Source organism: Mercenaria mercenaria, unplaced genomic scaffold, assembly GCF_021730395.1.
Source record: "Mercenaria mercenaria strain notata unplaced genomic scaffold, MADL_Memer_1 contig_4665, whole genome shotgun sequence".
Classification (NCBI taxonomy): domain Eukaryota; kingdom Metazoa; phylum Mollusca; class Bivalvia; order Venerida; family Veneridae; genus Mercenaria; species Mercenaria mercenaria.
Genome location: NW_026462910.1, coordinates 23,981 through 44,313, shown reverse-complemented (window position 1 = coordinate 44,313; position 20,333 = coordinate 23,981). Strand labels below are relative to the sequence as shown.

Sequence of the window (20,333 nt, the reverse complement as noted above, 5' to 3'; positions counted from 1 at the left end):
GACCGACCGACATCTGCAAAACAATATACTCCTTCTTCGAAGGGAGCATAATAATTAAACCGATATATTCTGAAAAACTATTGATTACTTATCCTTTATCGGATTACGAAATCGTATTTGGCGGCGATCCGTTTCTACGGTAGTTTGTCTCTGCATTAAGACTGCACGTTTCTAACTTATAAATTTTGAAATGATTTTTTTTCACAAATGCTTTGTCAATTCAAAAATTGAATTAATTTTTTTTCAAGGTTGGCATGAAACGTTAGTTAATAATTTGTGATTGATCTAAGCACGAATCATATTTGTCATATAATAGTTTGTGATTTGTAAAGAATACGCAACAACAGGAAGGTGAAAAGAATTAGTTTGATCGAAATCATTCCCTCTTCAACACATTTTTCGGCTCGTGCATACGATCTCGGTGCTTACACTCAGGCGGAATGTGTCTTCGTTTTTGATTCAACGTTGTTGTTTTTATTTTCAAATCAGAAATAGTCGATGTTATAAGTACCGCACAGTATTATGGCGTTTTTATTTTTAGCAACATGTAAATAAACAATCAGTACTTAGCAATCTCTTATAAAACAGAAGATATTGGAAGTAAGATCAACAGTTGGCTTGATGGCGCAGTAGGCTGAGCTGATAGAAATGTAATAATTTTGTAGTGACAGTTTTGATGGTTCGAACCTTGCATTCGTCATTTTTGTATTTTGCGTTTAATTTATACACTTTGTGTAGGTTTGTCTGGTTTCTAATTTATTCACGAAAGCCTAAAAAAACATTAGATCATATTAAAGATGAAGAGTATCTAAACATGGTGACGTGTTAACAATTACATATATAAGTTAGTGAACATGTTAGTACTAGATTAACAAACTTGGGTTGTTTTTGTTGAATTGTATTCAAAGGAAAAAAAAAACTTTTTTAAAATACTATTTTACGGGTCCGGGAATCGAACTCCCGACGGAAAAGTATAAGACGGGCACCATTACCGCTCGGCCAACGAAGAATTACTATTGTCAGCGTAAACGTTGTGTATTGACTTAAATTTATGCTATTGTTTTGTTTGTTTACATTTCAAAGCGCCTTATTACTGTGCGATACCTTATACATATTCTAATATTTAAAGGGACACAACTCCAGCATCCTTAAGATTATGTTCTTCATAATAGATTACTGTTACTTTCTGGTTCTGCTGTATCCCTGTAATTCCAGCAGGTATAATAGTTTTCATTCCATATCGCATATTTTATTTCGTTTTTTTTTTTTCATAATGAATAACGCCAAACAGTAAATTAATTGCCTGTTTTTCGGATACTGCTATCAGAAATGCTTATAGACAAGCATTATCATATAAGACGGATACATGATCAGATGCATTACTTTTCTGTCGTCTACGATTATATTTGAATCAGCATTAATGTCCACGTTGGTCATCCAAGAATAGAATTTCACTAGGTCAAAACGGTTATTTGCCTTTCAGTTACACGGATATAATCGGCTATCAAATTATAGTCGAACACACCCAATAGGAATTCGTTTAAATCGAGTGTGTACATTATTTAAGTTTTACACTTATTTTTGTAGATGATTATCATTCACACTAACTCCAATGACAAAGAAAATCAAGAAGACAAAAAGGATAGTAGAGGAGATGGTCCGGCTAACTGTACACACACCCTCACCCTTTCCCTATTTAAGATATATATAGGCTCGTATAGCTTTTGATTAACTGTTTGTCATGAAAGCAAAATTAGTATAAGCCAAGAGACGTTCCTGTTCACAACTGTTGAAGTGAACTAATGCAGATGTGGTATTTCACAGTTTACTTTTATGAAATGGCTGTTCTCCAGCTTTACACGCGCTCATCAGGCCATAATCATCTCATAACCTTTAGCCTGCTGGTGGCAAGTGATTCTGCCTTTGCGACCAAGGCAGACCAAGATCAGCCTGCACATCCATGCAATCTGATCATTATCTGCACTATTCGCTATTCAGTCAGTAAATTTTCAGTGAACACCTCTTTGAATAATAAATGATACTGCCCAGATTGAATGATGGACCAGTCCATTTTAAAAAATTAGCATGTTAAAGGTTAGTAATGTCAACATCTAAAGACAATGTTACAAAATGCCACCGTATGAAATGAAGGTAAGGTGACATGGCTATTTAAAAGGAAGAGGAGCAGGTGGAGATCTAGTAGGATGGGTTGCTTGCAATGAGCCAAACACCTATAGTTCTGTATAAGGTCATGTTCAGCTTTCTTTAAAGCAGTTGACCCGTTATGACAATATTCTCCATATGCGATTTCGGTATTCTCTATTTATTTTACGGAGAGCATTCATGATATTTACGTCCGAAGAATGCCGAATTGCCTAACAGTAGTACGAAATCGTACAGAAATTTCCGAGTGTCATTACGGGCCCATTACTTTAACGCTTAGCCCCACATTTTGAGAAAAAAAAAACAACAACATTAAATCATTGAAAGGACAGATCTATCAATACCTTTGAAAACTCACCATTTTTTTGCATTTGGTGCATTTACAACAATGTCCCAGTGCTGAAAATTCTCATAACTAGGTTGAACGAAAGGGTTGTTTTTACGAAAATTAAACAGCGTGTAAAATATTGCTCTACAAAACAGCTGTCAATTTACTGATACATGCATTGAATTCCGGAGAAAGTACTGCATGAAAGGGCCACACTTATAGACAGTTCAATGACTTTGAAACCTCACCAATTTAAAAGAACTGTTATATATCTTCGTTTTGATGCATTTGCAATAAGGTTCCAGCAGTTTTCAGCAATTGTTTATTAATGACATCCATTTTAAGGGTTTAAACTGTTTAAACATGTAATGGTAGACTGTTGGTACTGGTAAATATGTTGTTAGTTTATCAACTATCTCTGGAGTTTGATGATATTCTCATTAACCTTAACAGTAACATTTCACACAGCGAGAAATAGTCACTAATTATTGTGTGCCTAACATGTTTCTCCAGGTACACCGGCTTTTGAACTAAACTGCAAAACGAAAATGAAAGTAGAACTGTCAACATGACAAAATACTAATATGTTTCAAAAATATACATTAAGTTGGAGTACCAAGGTAAATATAATGCACACCCAAAATAAAGTTAAGAAACAATACTTAATGTATGAAAAAGAAGTTCGATATTCTGTACAAAATAAGAATTGTCTTATTTTCCGAAACTAAAGCGAAAGACAACGTTGTTCTGATGTTAATTTTGTCAGCTAGGATTTCTTAAATCATTTAAAGAAGTGAAAGAATTTTCAAAATCGGAGTAAAAATGAGAAAGTTATGGGCATTTAAATATTTGGTCAAATTGGCCGCTATTTTGTTTCCATGGCAACAAAAAACAAAATGGCGGATTTATTAAATTTTTAGATACACATTTGAACTGCATTTACTTATTACTGTAAAATAATTTCTCTACACATCAAACAATTATCGTACTGTCGATCTTATTGAAACAAAAGTATACGTAAACATATGGCGTACCGTTAGGGTCGAAAATGCCGATTTAGCTTTAAGACAATCCGATTTAGTATGACCCAGGGTCGGACATATTCCAATTAGTATGACCCTGGTTGAGAATTAGCTTAAAGCTATTTCATTTAGTACGACCCAGGGTCGGACATGTTATATTTAGTATAACCGGACATGTCGGAATATGTCCAGCCCAGGGTCATACTAATTCTGAAAAGTTTATTTCATTAGTATAATGTTTCCTGGAAATATTATTACGATAATTTACATCAGTATCTCGATACTTTTTGCGTAAGTGCCATAGCTGCCATTTATGAGCTAGATAGCTATCTTGATACTTCAGAAATTATCATGATATTTCGAACTTTTTTGAAAATTTTATCTTAATAGCATAAAGTGTATAGAAAAATAATTTATTGCGATAATGTTTTCAGAAAAATGTATAACTTTACTGAAAAGTTGAAAATATTATCGTGATAGCTTCCAAGTATCTCGTGGCAGTTTTCAGCACTAACGCGGAATTTTTACGCTAAAATATTTTCAGGAAATAAATAAAATATCTAGAAAACATTATTTTTTTGCTGAACTGTTTTCAGAAAAATACACACATTTCTTGAGAAGTTAACAGTATTATCGTGATAGCTATCAAAGCTTACAGCTTACTAATAATTCTGATATGTAACGAACAGAGGTGTTGTACAGGTACAGATAATCCGAACTGGTAAGTAGGTTTTTTCTAATAAATAAAAGTTTTACTTATTATACATGTTTTGATTTACATTGTTTAAACACAACTATGTAGTACATGCATTATGTAAAAAAAGTCCGAAATTAACTGAAATCGAAAACGAAAGTACAAGTCGAAGTAGCTGAATCAAATGATTGTGATTTATAAATGGATGTTTATGCCTGCTATCGCTTTTAGCTAATGCTTATTTATCCGTATGCATGTCCAGGGATGCCGGTCACACTGCGGGATAATTTCTGACGACTGTCAGAAAAGTGCGGAAATGAAAGTAGCTGGGCATGTGACAATATTCTGATAATACACTACAATGTTATTTTGCATCAACCGAAGTAAGCTACTAGTTACAATCACTAGTAAAATAATCAAAATGTCATTTTTTTAAAAATAATCTGCGAACTTTTGTCGGCACTTGATCGTCGGCGTCGGCTTTGATTTATGTTTAAGTCCATTTTTCTCGAAAACTAAAAGCTAGCCTTTGCATACTTGTTTTCCATTATTGAGTATGCAGTGCTGGAACAGAATTTTTCACTTCTGGTCCTTGTATTTAGAAAATTGCAATTTCTTTGTTAAAATGTGTGTGTAGGTCCACTAGGCCTAAAAAATTCTTTGTTTCCGGTAACATGCTAAAAAAAATTAGGGTAGGTAGGTCGGAAAATTTTTGTTTTTTGGAATTTTTTTTTATTAAGGGAGACTTTTCAGAAATTATTTTTGTGTCAAAAAATGAATGCAAATAAGGGGGTTATGCCTTTAGAGCGTCTGTAAGTTGATTTCTAACATCACTGGACATGTTTAAAGCATAAAAGTTGCAGCTTTACAACTTTTTGTTAAAAAGTTGAAAAAAATATTCTCCAAGGCCGTAAAAACATTTAGGGTCGGGCCAAAAATTTAGGGTAGGTCGGGATACCGGAAACAAACAATTTTTTACGCCCTATTCTTGATTACATAAGAGCAGTAGCTTTGAAACTTTGCAGACTTGGTTATCATCACAAGTTCAGTATGTTGGCCAAGATCCTTATCTTTCGACTGCATTTTGTCAGAATTAAACCCTTTTTAATTTGTATTTATTGGGGTTTTTTTTCTTGAATACTGTAACTTTGAAAGTTAATTTTATTTGTCAACAATAAATGAGTGAAAAGGCCAAGAACCATAACTCTTTTCTTGCATATTGCATTACTTCAAGCACTTACAGGTGAGTGTTGGCACCAGCAGACGGCGCTCTTGTTTTCTTAAGACATAAAATTTTTCTTTGTCGAGGATTTCTGTTCACAGTGTGACAGGTTTATGACGACAGTGTTTAAGAAATGCGGGAAATTGGACAGTTCCTTTTTTGAAAATTCGTCTGCGATACCGAACACATTCCCTCACTGACATTTTACCAAATCCTGTTGTTATCTTTTTACCGGTGTAACAGCCCAGTTTTCCCCCCAGACAGTCCTTTCCCCGGGGGAAAAACTGACTAGTCAATTCTTTCCCACGGGGAAAAAACTGACTAGTCAGTTTCTTCCCCCCAAGACAGTCCCCCCCCCCCCATCCCTCCCCTCTCCATCCTTGGAATTAGTTTTCTGATAGGGGAAGAAACTGACTGTTTTTTTTTTTTGTCAAATCAAATTTTTTAACTTCTGTTTGATTGCCATTACTATTTAATATATGTCAGGTGCGGGGAAGAAATTGACTGTTCTGTTCTTCTTTCACCCCCCATCCCCCCCCCCACCCCCACCAAAGCATGTACTTGACCTTTTTTCTGACCTGTTAAGGGAGAGAAGAAATTGACTGGTCAGTTCGTTCCCCCTTGCATAAACTTGACCTATCAGGTGAGGGAAGAAATTGACCAGTCAGTTCTTTCCCCCCAAGCCAGTACCTGACCTGTCAGGTGGGGGAAGAAATTGGCAGGTTAGTTCTTTCCCCCATTACCAGTACAGTACTTGAGCTGTCGGGTGGGGAGAAGAAATTGACCGGTCGGTTCCTTCCCACCTAGCATATACTTGACCTATCAGGCGGGGGAAGAAATTGACCAGTCAGTTTTCCCCCGTAGCATATACTTGGCCTGTCAGGTGGGGGAAGAAATTGGCCGGTCAGTCCTTTCCCCCTAGCATATACTTGACTATCAGGTGGGGGAAGAAATTTACCAGTCAGTTCTTTCCCCCTAGCCGGTACTTGACCTGTCAGGTGGGGGAAGAAATTGACTAGTCAGTTCTTTCCCCCTAGCCTGTACTTGCTCTGTTAGGTGGGGGAAGAAATTGACTGGTCAGTTCTTTCCCCCCTAGCCAGTACTTTACCTGTCAGGTGGGGGGAAAATTGACTAGTCACTTCTTTCCCCCAGCCTGTATTTGCTCTGTAAGGTGGGGGAAGAAATTGACCAGTCAGTTCTTTCCCCCTAGCCAGTACTTTACCTGTTGGGTGGGGAGAAGAAATTGACTGGTCAGTTCTTTCCCCCCTAGCACATACTTGATTATCATGTGGGGGAAGAAATTGACCAGTCAGTTCTTTCTCCCCTAGCCAGTACTTGACCTATCAGGTGGGGAAGAAATTGGCCGGTCAGTTCTTTCCCCCTAGTCAGTACTTGCTTTGTTAGGTGGGGGGAAGAAATTGACCAGTCAGTTCTTTCCCCCCTAGCCAGTTCTTGACCTGTCAGGTGGGGGAAGAAACTGACCAGTCAGTTCTTTCCCCCTAGCCAGTAATTGACCTAGGCTATCAGGTGGGGGAAGAAATAAGCCGGACAGTTCTTTCCCCCCTAGCCAGTACTTGCTTTGTTAGGTGAAGGGAAGAAGTTGACTGGTCAGTTCTTACCCCCCTAGTCAGTACATGACCTGTCAGGTGGGGTAGGAAATTGACCATTCAGTTCTGCCCCCCCCCCTCCCACAAAAAAAAACCAGTACTTCACCTTTCGAGTGGGAAGAAGAAATTGACAGGTCAGTTCTTTCCCCCCTAGTATGTACTTGACCTGTCAGGTGGGGGAAAATTGACCAGTCAGTTCTTTCCCCCCAGCCAGTACTTGACCGGTCAGGTGGGGGAAGAAGTTGACATGTCATTTCTTTCACCCCTAGCCAGTTTCTTCCCCCACCGGACAGGTCAAGTACTGGTAAGGGGGGAAAGAACTGACCGGTCAATTTTTCCCCCAGCTGACAGAGCAAGTACTGGCTAGGGAGAAAAGAACTAACTGGTCAATTTCTTCCCTCCACCTGACAGGTCAAGTAATGGCTAGGGGGGAAAGAACTGACTGATCAATTTCTTCCCCCACCTTATAGTGAAGTATGTGCTAGGGGGCAAAGAACTGGCCAGTCAATTTCTTCTCCCCACCCGAAAGATCAAGTACTGGTTAGGGGTAAAGAACTGACTGGTCAATTTCTTCCCCACCTGACAGGTCAAGTACTCGTTAGGGGGGAAAGAACAGACCGGCCAGTTTCTTCCCCCTCCTGATAGGTTAAATACTGGCTAGGGGGGAAAGAACTGACTAGTCAATTTTTTCCCCCACCTAACGGAACAAGTACTGGCTAGGGGGGAAAGAACCGATCAGTATATTTCTTCCCCCACCTAACAGCAAGTACTGGATAGAGGAGAAAGAAATGACTGGTCAATTTCATTTCCCCACCCGACAGGTCAAGTACTGACTAGGGGAAAGATTGGTCAATTTCTTCCCCCACCTGATAGTGAAGTATATGCTAGTGGGGAAAGAACTGACCGGTCAATTTCTTCCCCAACCTGACAGGTCAAGTATATGCTAGGGGGGAAAGAACTGACAGGTCAATAATTTCTTCTCCCCACTCGACGGGTCAAGTACTGGCTAGAGGGGGGGGGAATAACTGACCAGTCAGTTTCTTCCCACATCTAACAGAGCAAGTACTGGCTAGTGGGGAAAGAACTGACAGTAATTTCTTCCCCCACCTAACAGAGCAAGTACTGGCTAGGTGGGAAAGAACTGACTGGTCAATTTCTTCCCCAACCTAACAGAGCAAGTACTGGCTAGAGGGAAAAGAACTGATTGGTCAATTACATTTCCCCCACCGGACAGATCAAGTACTGGCTACGGGGTAAAGAACTGACCAGTCAATTTCTTCCTCCTACCTGACAGGTCAAGTACTGGCTAGGGGGGAAGAACTGACCGGTCGATTTACTTCCCCCACCTTACTGGTCAAGTACTGGCTAGGTGGGAAAAGAACTGACCAGCAGTAAATCCTTACCTTAGAAAAAATCAATTTAAAAAATATAACAGAAATCAAAATAAGTTCATTTAAAAACATTTCTTTAATTTACTCAAAATATGAAACATATTTCTTATTTTTTATGAAATTTAAATGAAAACCGACTATCAGAAATAAAAAGCAGGCTAGTTAAGAATAACCAAGAATAACCAGTTTCAATTCTCTAACAGGGGAAATAATTGACTAGTGAGGAAAATTGAAAAGGTGGGGTGGGGGGGGGGGGGGGGGAGAATTGACTAGTTAGTTTTTCCCCCCATAAGAATGATCGAGAGTAACCAGTTGCAATTAGGGGGGGGGGAGAAATTGACTGGGGGTGGGGAGAGAAGAACTGACCGGGGAAGAAACTGACTGGGGAAAAAACTGACCGTTACACCGGCATGTATGCACAACATCTATGAGTCAGTAATTGCGTTTGATCTACTTCAGAGAAGTTTCCAAATCAAGGTCTGCAGACCATCCTTGTGTGTATTTTATTTTCAACAAAATGCATCAGTCTCCGAAAACAGCGCTTTCAATTTATTCACTATGGGCATAGTATATCTAGTTCCTCACTTCAACTTCTACTTCGTAGTGGTTACTCATCAGACTCCTCAAGAAGATATGTAATAACGAGGGTACTGGAATGCCGTCTTCTGTTAGCCTTTAGATATGTTTGATTTATATGTATGTCGTCACAAACTCGTAATATTACAATAACTGCCGTCTTGATAACCTTTACGTTTTGAAATTTAACCGTAGTGCTGTAATTTCAACGTCACACATTGTTATGTTCTTTTAGGTAGCATTATTTGAGAATCTGAAGGATAATGCTGATGCATGAAGTCAACTGACTGTTTATGGGAACTAACGTCCTCACCTATCAAACAATATAATTATTCAAAACCAAATAAAATCAAAAGCTTTAACAATTAATGCAATTTTACCAAAATCACAAGATGTTTTGCAGGAATCTAAATGACTCAATAACACAAGTTCGTTACATTTTGTCCTGAAATCATTGACACTTTGCTTAGAAATCCGTTACCTGGGAACGTCAGAAATCATCTATTCGTGCGACCGGCACAGGTAGGCGTGGTACTACAAGTTTGATTGCTCCAAATGATATCACTCAATGTGTTTGTGTTAACAAGAATTTTACAGATATTTCATATATAGCACCCTATACGTATTGCCCAAGTAAGATCTTCATGATCGAATGGTGAAAGAATGAAAGCTTTCCTTTATTTCATAGTTTCCAAAAGAAACCAAGATACATGCCTGATTCGGTAGTCAGCCGTTCAGTTCTCTGTCTGATCAAAGTTAATTTTCGTCAAAACATCATTCGTTCAGTAAATGATTCGTTAAAGTTTTACCAGGAGAGAATGTATACTGACTAATTTTATGAATTATTCGGAAGCATATGCATGAATATCTAATTTTTGTGTAGAAGAGCAACAATGACAGGAAAGTTGAAAGATAAAGATATGGACCAGCTGGAAGAGTGGATAGGTACAAGTGTTAAAACATTCACACTGCTCTATGCTATCACAAGAGATGGATGTAATCAGACTATATTCCATCAGAAATGTAACAACCAGGGGCCTACAGTAACGGTGCTGTATAATCCACAGGGGTCGGTGTATGGAGGATACACGAATTCTAGTTGGCAGAGTGCAGGAACGTACGTTAATGATACAAATGCATTCCTATTCCAGTTACATTACAGTAACAAACGAACATACACGAAATTCCCTTATAATCAAGATGGATATGCCATTTATGATGCAGGTTACGGTCCGATATTTGGATCAGGTAACGACCTTTACACATTCAATGGAACTATTTACGACTCTGGAGGTTACTTTGCACTTAACAGCGGTCTGAGCATTGGGTCCAGTTACGACGCCCAAGGAAAAAGTAGTAACCAAATCAACAATGGAACAATGAATATTACTGAACTAGAGGTGTATAAAGTAGCTGGTAAGTCCTAACGGATCGTATGAAAACCCCTTTTTTAATTAATAATCAGTGATTGATATGCATTTGATACCTTACATTACATCGAAGATGTAAATTAATTACGTGTAATTATATAAAATACCTTTATTTCTTCTAAAATATATAACACGAAGGGCACATACCTGTAACATATTTGTAATAAATTCGCTGGATTTAGATATTATTGTAAGTTGTAAGTATTTGTTCATTGCACTAAACATTCATTGCAGATGGTCAAAGAAAAAAGACTAAAGTGGAGTCTTGGCGTAAAACTAAGGGTTGGAACGAAAAGGTATACTCGCATCAAAAGCTCATTTCAAACGGGACAAATGAACGGACAGTGCAATTGAAATAAAGATCTTAGATTAAAAACAAATTGAAATCATTAAGCAAACGACGTCTTACAGTAGAACGATCGACTATTTGGAAATATTCTAGCATAAAACTGCTGTTATTGTCACTTTTCGGGGGTGTTTTAACAGAAGAGAAAACGTGTGTTAACAAGGAGATTCTCGCGCTCGCGTGCTGTTATAACACCTTTTTATATATGCGCGTTCCGTGGCAAAGCGTAAACGCCATTCGGCCCCAAAACGGATAATTCAAAACGAAATGACGTCAACGTAAAAAAACAACACAGACATTCCCGCGCATTTCGTGAAAATTTAATGACGTTGAGTGACAATGTATTCATTTATCAGTTTTTTACGCGTTTTATGCTAGAATAGCGTTAGCGCATGTTGATTTCGTGTTATAACATATGCAGAATCCCCCGGGATACGTTGGTACCCTCGCCCTAACGGGCTCGGGCACCAACCAATCCCTCGGGATTCTGCAGATGTTATAACACGAAAAAACATGCGTTATCCCTACATTATAACGCCTCTCTAAATAATACAATTTTGTGAATATAAAATGGTTAAAATGTAAGTAAGAGTTGGCGGGTCTATTATGAGGTCATTTAATGATGCCGAATATTTGTACGAGTCTGAAGGCATTAAGTCGGATAGAAAAGTGGTATAATTTTATTAAGTGTAAACCAGGGTTATAGAACCTGACTCTGTGAGATTATTTCATGAAAACATTTGTAGAGTTTGTTGTATTTTGTCCAGAAATAACTAACACACTAGCTTACTTGTAAAACTTAAATGTTAAGAAGGTGCGAAATACGACTTTATCAAATCCTAATCCAAACATAACAGTGTCTTTTGCCAACGCAATTAAAATTTTAACAATTTATGAAACCCAAGAAAAAAGCTTTATACATTGTTTCCGTATTAAATATCTGTATTCTAAGCATGGGTATTACGTATTAATGGTTTTCCGAAACCGATTTTAAACAAGAAATTTCTACTTAATGAACAGAATAAAGAAGACATATTTTTAATTAATTGAATAAAAATTCTGAATTTTCTTTCAGAGTGGGTATACCTATTCCATAAAACTATAGAATATTCATTTATATTTGATCATTAGCTTTTAAATGATTTCAAATTTATTGCGTTTAAGCGCACAAAAATATAGACGTTGCATTCTGTCTTATACATTTGTAGTTATTGAGAATTCATTTCTAAATTAAAATCGGACACAATTCTATTAAAATATAAGATAAAGTTCTGGAACTTGGTCTGTAATGTCACTTTATAATGGCAAAAATATGTGGTGTTTTAACGATTTCGGAAAGTTTTACTTAAACATAAAAAAAGACTAGCTAAAATTAACATACAGTACACTCAGGTCATGCGGAAGCGGCACACACGTGGATATCATTTTAGATATATCAACAGATCCATTTGAAATAACTGACTATAAACAATTTAAACAGATTTAGAGATTAATTTTGACATTGACGGCAATAAGAAATACATGTAGTCTTGTTATAAGGACATGTTATTCTCAACAGCCACTTAATTCGACATTCACTGATTCGCCACAGATATCTTAGGACTTTTAGATACACATTATGAACAACCTTACCATTTCCAGTTTTTGGACGAACTTACTGAAGATATTGTGTCATTCAAACCACTTTCGGACTTGCATATCTCCGAGGCTCGGGTCCTGATGATCGGTCCAGTTGGAGCTGGAAAGTCGAGTTTCTACAACACCATTAACTCCATATTCCGGGGCCGTATCACACAGAGGGCATGTAGTGGTAGTGCTGAGCAGAGTCTTACAACTGCTGTATGTATTTTCAGTTTTATATTGTACACTTTAAATTATTTTTGTATTATTTTCGTAATCTAAATTACTGGTTACACTACAGGCCGCATGAGATATCTGTCTTGGCAATCCCACGTTAGTACCGTGGCCAATAAACTAAACTCAAAAATGGCTCTGCTTAGAAGAATTGCATTTTTCTTAACAGATGAGATGAAACTATTGTATTACAATGCATATATTATGTCAACCATGGAGTATTGTTGCAATGTCTGGGGACTTTGTCACAAATCGGACACTGATAAAATTACTTCTTTGCAGAGACGCGCTATAAAAATAATTACAAAATCAAAGTGTAGCAACTTTGATGAAGTATTAAGAAATTCAAAACTTCTATCTTTTGAGAACAGGTGCAAATACCATATTTCATTATTAGTGTACAAAAGTAAAACAGGAGATTGTCCTATATACATTTCAGATTTACTACATTTTCTTCATAATGATCATTACAGTCTGCGCTCAACCGAAAACATGGACCTTTCTATTGTTAAACCTAAAACGAACTACCTGAAACAAACATTTAGCTACAAAGCTGCACACATATGGAATTCACTTCCTTCTTATATTAAACTTCATAATAATAATAAAACTGCTTTCAAGCATGATTTAAAGAATTTTCTCTTGTTACAATAGTTTTTAGCAATTAATTACTTGTAGTTACAAGAATTTTGTTGAATTGATGTTACTGTATTCGTTTCCAATAATATTAATATTCATATTATCTTATTATTCAAATCTGAAACTATTTATTATCTTATGGGACAGACTTTCTTCTTTTTTTGTACATCTTAATTTTCATGTATAATCTTTGTGACGCATGGTAATTCTTTTATAAACATAGTTATTGTTATATTACGTTTATTTATGACTTCTTTAATTTGAGACGTGTTTGTCGAGAATATTTAAGTACTTCTGATATGTGTATTTTTGTATAAATGTTTAATTATAAATTGACTGTATGATTGTGGGTATGTGTGAATGTATATCAGTTGAAGGCCATACTGGAAATAAATTGTTTAATATCTGTATTTGTACACTTAGTATGTAACCTTCAGAAAATAAAGTTATTATTATTATTATTATATTATTATTATTATTGTAAGATTAACGATTATTGTTATACACGAAGAATCATGACGTATCTTATCTAGACACTGTAAGGCACAACACAAAACTTTTGTTGCTTCAGTAAAAATATCATGGTCATCGTTAGTGTTTAAATACAAGTTGTCTAAATCAGCGTCTGTATTAGACACAATAACGACCTGATTTTTGTTAAGGAGGTAGGTTACCTTCATATTTGTATGTGCGCATGTCCAACCGGAAGCTAACCTGACGATTTACGACGGCGTTTACGACAAAATAAATGTGTCTGTATATTCAGTCTTCTGAAAATTAAGCATGAACCTGTCTTCGATCTGATGCTTTATGGTTTAATAATGCAGAAATAATGAATAAATTGCCACAGAAACGCTTCAAAACAATGTTGCCTTAAAATGACGTCATTGACGTCATGACGTTACGTGTCAGTTACCGCGCAAAATTAATAGCCTTTATCTTGAAAGTACATAATTCTGTGCATTTTCTTTACTTTAACTATTTTCAAATAACCATTATTTGCTGAAATATTTTTTATGAGTCTTTTGCTCTGAATAATAATCAATATTTTGATTCTTTTATGTAGATATATTGAAATGTTATGCGGAATGTAAGAACATGGATGATGATAAGCAATGTTATTTGGAATATAGATGGGTGAAAGGTCAGTTGTTACGGCCATTTTCAAATAAAAAATCGAGCAGTTTGATTTCTAATACCTATTTTTCAGGTTCCGTTGATAATTTGTTACTTATGTACTAAAACTAAGATCTAAAATTGTTGCAATTTCAGTAGAAAATTGTGGTTTCTTGAATTTAATTGATGTTACCATGGAAACGAAGCCCGTGACCTATGTATCTAAATGTAAAATTTAAAAGCGTTGACACTGGTCTATTTAAGAAACACAGCTTCGGCTTTTTATTTTCATTTCAACAATATCCATGAGAATAAAAGCAGCATGCTGAACGATTTTTCCATGAAAAATTCCAGACGAGGGGTACTGCTGTAAGTATTCTAAGCTGTGAAATTTGTTTGAATAAATGCAAATAACACGAAAATATAACTTACGTTAGAAATAATATGTTTTAAAGCTACATCAACTAGAAAGATAATTTTATTCAATATTTTTTATAAAAAATTAGGACAAAAAGCAAGATATAAGCTATTTTAAACATCTCTGTTGCAATGGTTACTTTAAACTTTAAGAAAAATAGGGTACCATGTAAAGTGCTTAGTATTTTGCTAATAATATTACCCAAATATTCCATGTTGGTCATTAACAGAATAGCTCTGAGGCCGTCGAAAACCCCTATTTTTATACATAGTTGTTTAAAAATTAGAGAAAATGCGTTACCATGGAAACACGAGCCCCGCGACATATACATTTTAAGCTTATATTAGAAAGCTAACATGCATATTAGTAAAATTATCAATTATGCAGACTTCTACGGATATCGATGAAACTAAAATACACTGAAAAGTGTTAAATATCCGTATTTTCCTTCTTTTTTCAATATGAAATACCTTTGGAGGGTCATGTTCTTCAAACCTGGATAAAAATTTAACTTGAAGGGACAGAGACAAACGAAATTGAGATTGTAGCAGTTAAAACTTCATATTACACGAAATACAAAAGAATGCTGCGGTTCAACTAATTTGAATTTGCCCTTGTAACAAGGTAACCTACCTCCTGTTCTGTGTATGCGCTTCCGATTATGTCCGACAGTTTCTTTGGCATGCATGGCGCAATCCTTTATTATTTGACAGAAATGTTCACCTTAACATTTCGGAGTGTCATGTACAAATCTTAGGTACCTGTCTCAAAGGAAAAGGTCACCAGTGAGGTTAAAAGGTCATTTTAAGGTCTATCCATGTCATAACATGTACATGCTTAATGCAATAGTTTTATATTTGGCACCTGAATGAGACGAAACCAGCTCCCTATCTCAAAAACTAGCTACAGGAGTCAAAGGTTATTTTAGAAATAGTTCGGGCTATAACTTCGCAATCTCTTATATTTGACAAAGTGAGAAAAAAGTGTCACATGCAGACATCCATACCTCAGAGCTCAATTAAATGTCACAGTTAGGATAAATGTCATTTTAAAGCCTGTCCGGGTTTTAACTTGGACATGCATGGAAAATAAAAATAAAAAATAAATGCTAACCTCAATGAGATGGAATGCCGCGCGCAAATCCTTGGTCAATATCACAAAGGGCAAAATCACACTTAAGTGTCATTTTATAGATTGTACGGGCTGTAACTTCGAAAAGCATGAAGCAATCTTATTTTTTACAGAAATATTAACCTCAATGAGACAGATTATTAAGTACAAACCCCAGTCCCTACCGCAAAGATCAATGTCACACTGGTGTGTCAGAGATTATATAAGACTTTGAGACTGCAGTTTATTTTATTTGGTAGAAATATTTCCACATTTCACAAATGTGGTATTGCCAAGGGACACAGGTTCCATCTCAAAGGTCAGGGTCACACTTTTGGAGAAAGGTCATATAAGAGGTCATATAAGATATCGTATAGGTCATTACTTTAATAACTTAGACATGCATATATTGAGGATGTTTATATATGGCAGAAATGTTTCTCTTAAACTGTGGTTTTGCCAGAGGACACAGGACCTTACCTAAAAGGTCATTTTGTTTGAAACGTTTGAGTTATTGAAGCAGTTCAAAAATAATGGGCTCGACATTATCCTTTTGTTAATCAAATGCTTTTAGACAGCAGTATTGGGATTTTAATAAACTAAAAATTAAGTATTGTTATGCAGAAAAGAAGACGATCATGGTGTGTGAGGTATGTAAGACATCACACGCGGCAGAACCAGAGAAAAGACCCTGATATACTACAGAACTGAAAATAGTCCTTGGTCACTATACTCACTGTTCCGACAGAAATGATGTAATAATGCTCATAATTTTGCATGGGCATGAAAGAAATCTCAAAGATTGGGAAAAGAGTTTCTTGTCACTATATTGTATATGTTTGATTCATTGTACCGTCATGATTGATATAATGATGTGTCTCAGAGATAGCCTATGTGTCTGAGTTTAATAGGAAGGTTTTGTTAACGAGTTCAGCTTGAATAAGGTGTCATTTATTACTCCTTTCGTTTTATGTTATTATGACAGTACACTCCCTATCTTGTGCGAGTTCGATCCGGGGCTAACCTTAACTTCAAACTTTGTGACACACGTGGGTTAGAAGAATCGCAGGGTTTGGATGTACTCGAATGTAACTACCTTCTTGATGGAAATATACCGGAATATTATCAGGTAATTTTAATTCTACAAACCATCTGTCCGATATATAAATTTCTAAACTGAAGTTAACTGCAATGTAGTTTGATATACATGCAAACAGTTTTATGTAAAATATTGCCTTTACTATCTGATAAAGTTTTGCAGTACGTTATGATGGAGATACTTGACTGTCAACTGATGTGCATACGCTTTGAACTTTACCCTTTTCAAGTTATTAATCATTTCATTGCAGTTCAATCCTGCAGCACCAATATCTCAAGAGACCGACGGATTTATAGCGAAACCAACACTTGAAGACAAAGTACACTGTGTGGTGTTTGTAATGGACTCTACCACGCTTGAAGTGACACCAACAAAAATCATACAGAAAATGAAAAGTTTTCAAACTCTTATGAATCAGAAAGGTATTCTTTAAATGTTTTCAGAGTGTTACGTATATGTCTATGCATTACATTGTAATTTTCGGCGACTACAAAATGATAAGTAGTTTTGGATTAAGATGGTGCTCAAAATGCATGTACAAATAAAATACTGCATTACAGCATCATTTTAGTTGGCGCTTTATATTATATTGTAAATGAATTATAAGTGTTACATATAAGATTCCCAAGAAAAAGAAATTACAAAGTACCTTGCGGTTTCTTCATAGAGGTGTCAATTAGAAGAGATTCAAAATTTCAACTAGAGATGCTTTTGAGAAAAGCGCATGTCTCCCACAACTGCCCCTCTGAAAAATGTTAGTTTCTCTAGATGTTTTAGACGAGTGGATCCAATTAGATGGTCTGGATGAGTGGATCCAATCAGTAATTCAAGGGCCATAAATCAAAAGTGCCTGGGCGGATTTGGCTAGTTATCGAACTTGGGTAAGGTGTTGTAGCCAAACACATTTTGTTCAAGTTTGGTGAAGATCGGATGAGAAATGTTCGACTTAGAGAGCGGACAAGAGTAAACAGACGGATGTTTTCGGTAATTCAAGGGCCGTAACTCTAAAATGCCTGGAATGATTTGGCTAGTTATCGGACTTGGCCGAGGTCTCATGGTCAAACACAGTTTGTTCAAGTTTGGTGAAGATCGGATGAGAAGTGTTCGACTTAGAGTGCGGACAAGAGTAAAAAGGCCGATTTTTCGATAATTCAAGGGCCGTAACTCTAAAATGCCTAGACCGATTTGGCTAGTTATCGAACTTGGCCGAGGTCTCATGGTCAAACACATTTTGTTCAAGTTTGGTGAAGATCAGATGAGAAATGTTTGATTAAGAGTGCGGACAAGAGTAAAAAGGCCAATTTTTCGATAATTCAAGGGCCGTAACTCCAAAATGCCTGGACCGATTTGGCTAGTTATCGAACTAGGCCGAGGTCTCATAGTCAAACACATTTTGTTTAAGTTTGGTGAAGATTGGATGAGAAATATTCGAATTAGAGTGCGGACAAGAGTAAAAAGACCGATTTTTGGTAATTCAAGGGCCATAACTCCAAGACGCCTGGACCGATTTGGCTAGTTATCGAACTTGGCCGAAGTCTTATGGTCAAACACATTTTGTTCAAGTTTGGTGAAAATCGGATGAGAAATGTTCGACTTAGAGTGCGGACAAGCTTTGTGACAGACACACAGACACACACACAGACACACACACAGACTGGAGTAAATCAATATGTCTCCCACACCACTGTGTGGTGGGAGACATAATTCAAATAAATATTTGCCAATTTTGAAGCTGATTAATATAAAATCATAACAGTTCACATGTTCCATTTTATATTCCATCTCAAAATGATAAAAATAACTTGTCAAAAGTCATTTATGTTTAAGGCGATTTCATCAGTAGAATTAAACAAATGTCAACTACTTATAGGTATCCCGCAGGCACTTATTCTTACCGAAGTAGACAAACTCTGTAAAGATGTAGAGAAAAACGTATCACAAGTTTTCAAAAGCGAAACGGTAGAAGAACATGTCGAGAAGGCGTCTCAGCTACTTGGTCTACCACGCGGAAATGTACTTCCGGTGAAGAACTACGAAAATGAGATGCAGCTTGAAGATAATATCAGTATCTTGGCACTACTTTCTCTGCGGCAGATTTTGTACTTCGCGGAAGATTACATGGAGAACATGATGGGCAAGAGAGCAGCTGCACAGCGGAAAACGGAAAAGATGAATGTTAAGAAATAAACAAAACGGACACACTGAAAAATCAGTTAGGAAGTATATATTATGAGGATGAATACCTCGACGCTTTCTCGAGCTTTGTTTGTATTTGTTGTGAATTTTTAGTTCGACATGACGAATGCCACAAGAGCTATTGCTATCACGTGACACCAGCCGTCGTCGTTGTATGTACACACCTTTTTACGACGTTTTGCAAGTTCTATATCTTTATTGTTATCCCCCGCCGAAGGCAGAGGGATATAGTTTTGGCGTCGTCCGACCGTCCGTCCGTCCGTAGCCATATCTAGGAAGCGGTTTGGAATATTTAAATAAAACTTCATATACATGTTCACAACTATAGGGAAATGCGCCCAGATTGCCCAAGTAACACCAGAGTTATGGCTCTTAGTAATTTCTAGTGTTAACAATATATGGTACTATAAATACGTAAATCTCTGCTAAGTTGTGACATATTTGACCTAGAACTATAAAACTTAAATTGAATTTAGATCACCATAATGTGGTAGTGCACACATAATTTCGTCATGATCTCTTTTGTAACATCAGCGTTATTGCCCTTTAATTGTTTAAAAATCCAAATATATGTACATAACAAACTAACCAATTGATAGAATTTAATTAATCTTCTTTTGTTTTGTTTTCCATGAACATTTATTATCAACATTTGAAGTTGTGTACCCAGACCCGATCACACCCACCGCCCTGGTCACACCCCACCCCCTCTCCACCCAACGTTTTTTTTTTAATTTTTCTTTTTTTAATCATAAACTTTCCATTCTAGCATAAAACTGCTGTTATTGTCACATTTCGGGGGTGTTTTAACAGGAGATAAAACGTGTGTTAACAGAGAGATTCTCGCGCTCACGTGCTGTTATAACACCTTTTTATATATGCGAGTTCCGTGGCAAAGCGTAAACGTCATTCGGCCCTAAAACGGATAATTCAAAACAAAATGACGTCAACGTAAAAAAACAACTCAGACATTCCCGCGCATTTCATGGAAATTTAATGACGTTGTGGTAGGATGTATTCATTTATTAGTATTTTTTACGCGTTTTATGCTAGAATAGCGTTAGCGCATGTTCATTTCGTGTTATAACATCTGCAGAATCCCTCGGGATTCTGCAGACGTTA

At 36.5% G+C, this 20,333-nt stretch overlaps 1 protein-coding gene across 1 annotated transcript; it reads left to right on the top strand.

Annotated features, from left to right (window-relative positions):
• Positions 1 to 9,896: 9,896 nt before the first annotated feature.
• Positions 9,897 to 19,821, top strand: LOC128554036 (interferon-induced protein 44-like). Its single transcript, XM_053535248.1, has 6 exons — positions 9,897 to 10,419; positions 10,668 to 10,729; positions 12,421 to 12,618; positions 16,902 to 17,045; positions 17,266 to 17,437; positions 18,886 to 19,821. Exons 1-6 carry the CDS (start codon positions 9,897 to 9,899, stop codon positions 19,200 to 19,202), a joined length of 1,416 nt encoding a protein of 471 aa, XP_053391223.1. The 3' UTR covers positions 19,203 to 19,821.
• Positions 19,822 to 20,333: the final 512 nt, after the last annotated feature.

Coding starts and splice junctions, on each gene's coding strand:
- LOC128554036 (XM_053535248.1), top strand. CDS start 9,897: ATGACAGGAAAGTTGAAAGATAAAGATATGGACCAGCTGGAAGAGTGG. Junction 10,730..12,420: donor CTAAGGGTTGGAACGAAAAG/GTATACTCGCAT, acceptor TACCATTTCCAG/TTTTTGGACGAACTTACTGA. Junction 17,438..18,885: donor AACTCTTATGAATCAGAAAG/GTATTCTTTAAA, acceptor AACTACTTATAG/GTATCCCGCAGGCACTTATT.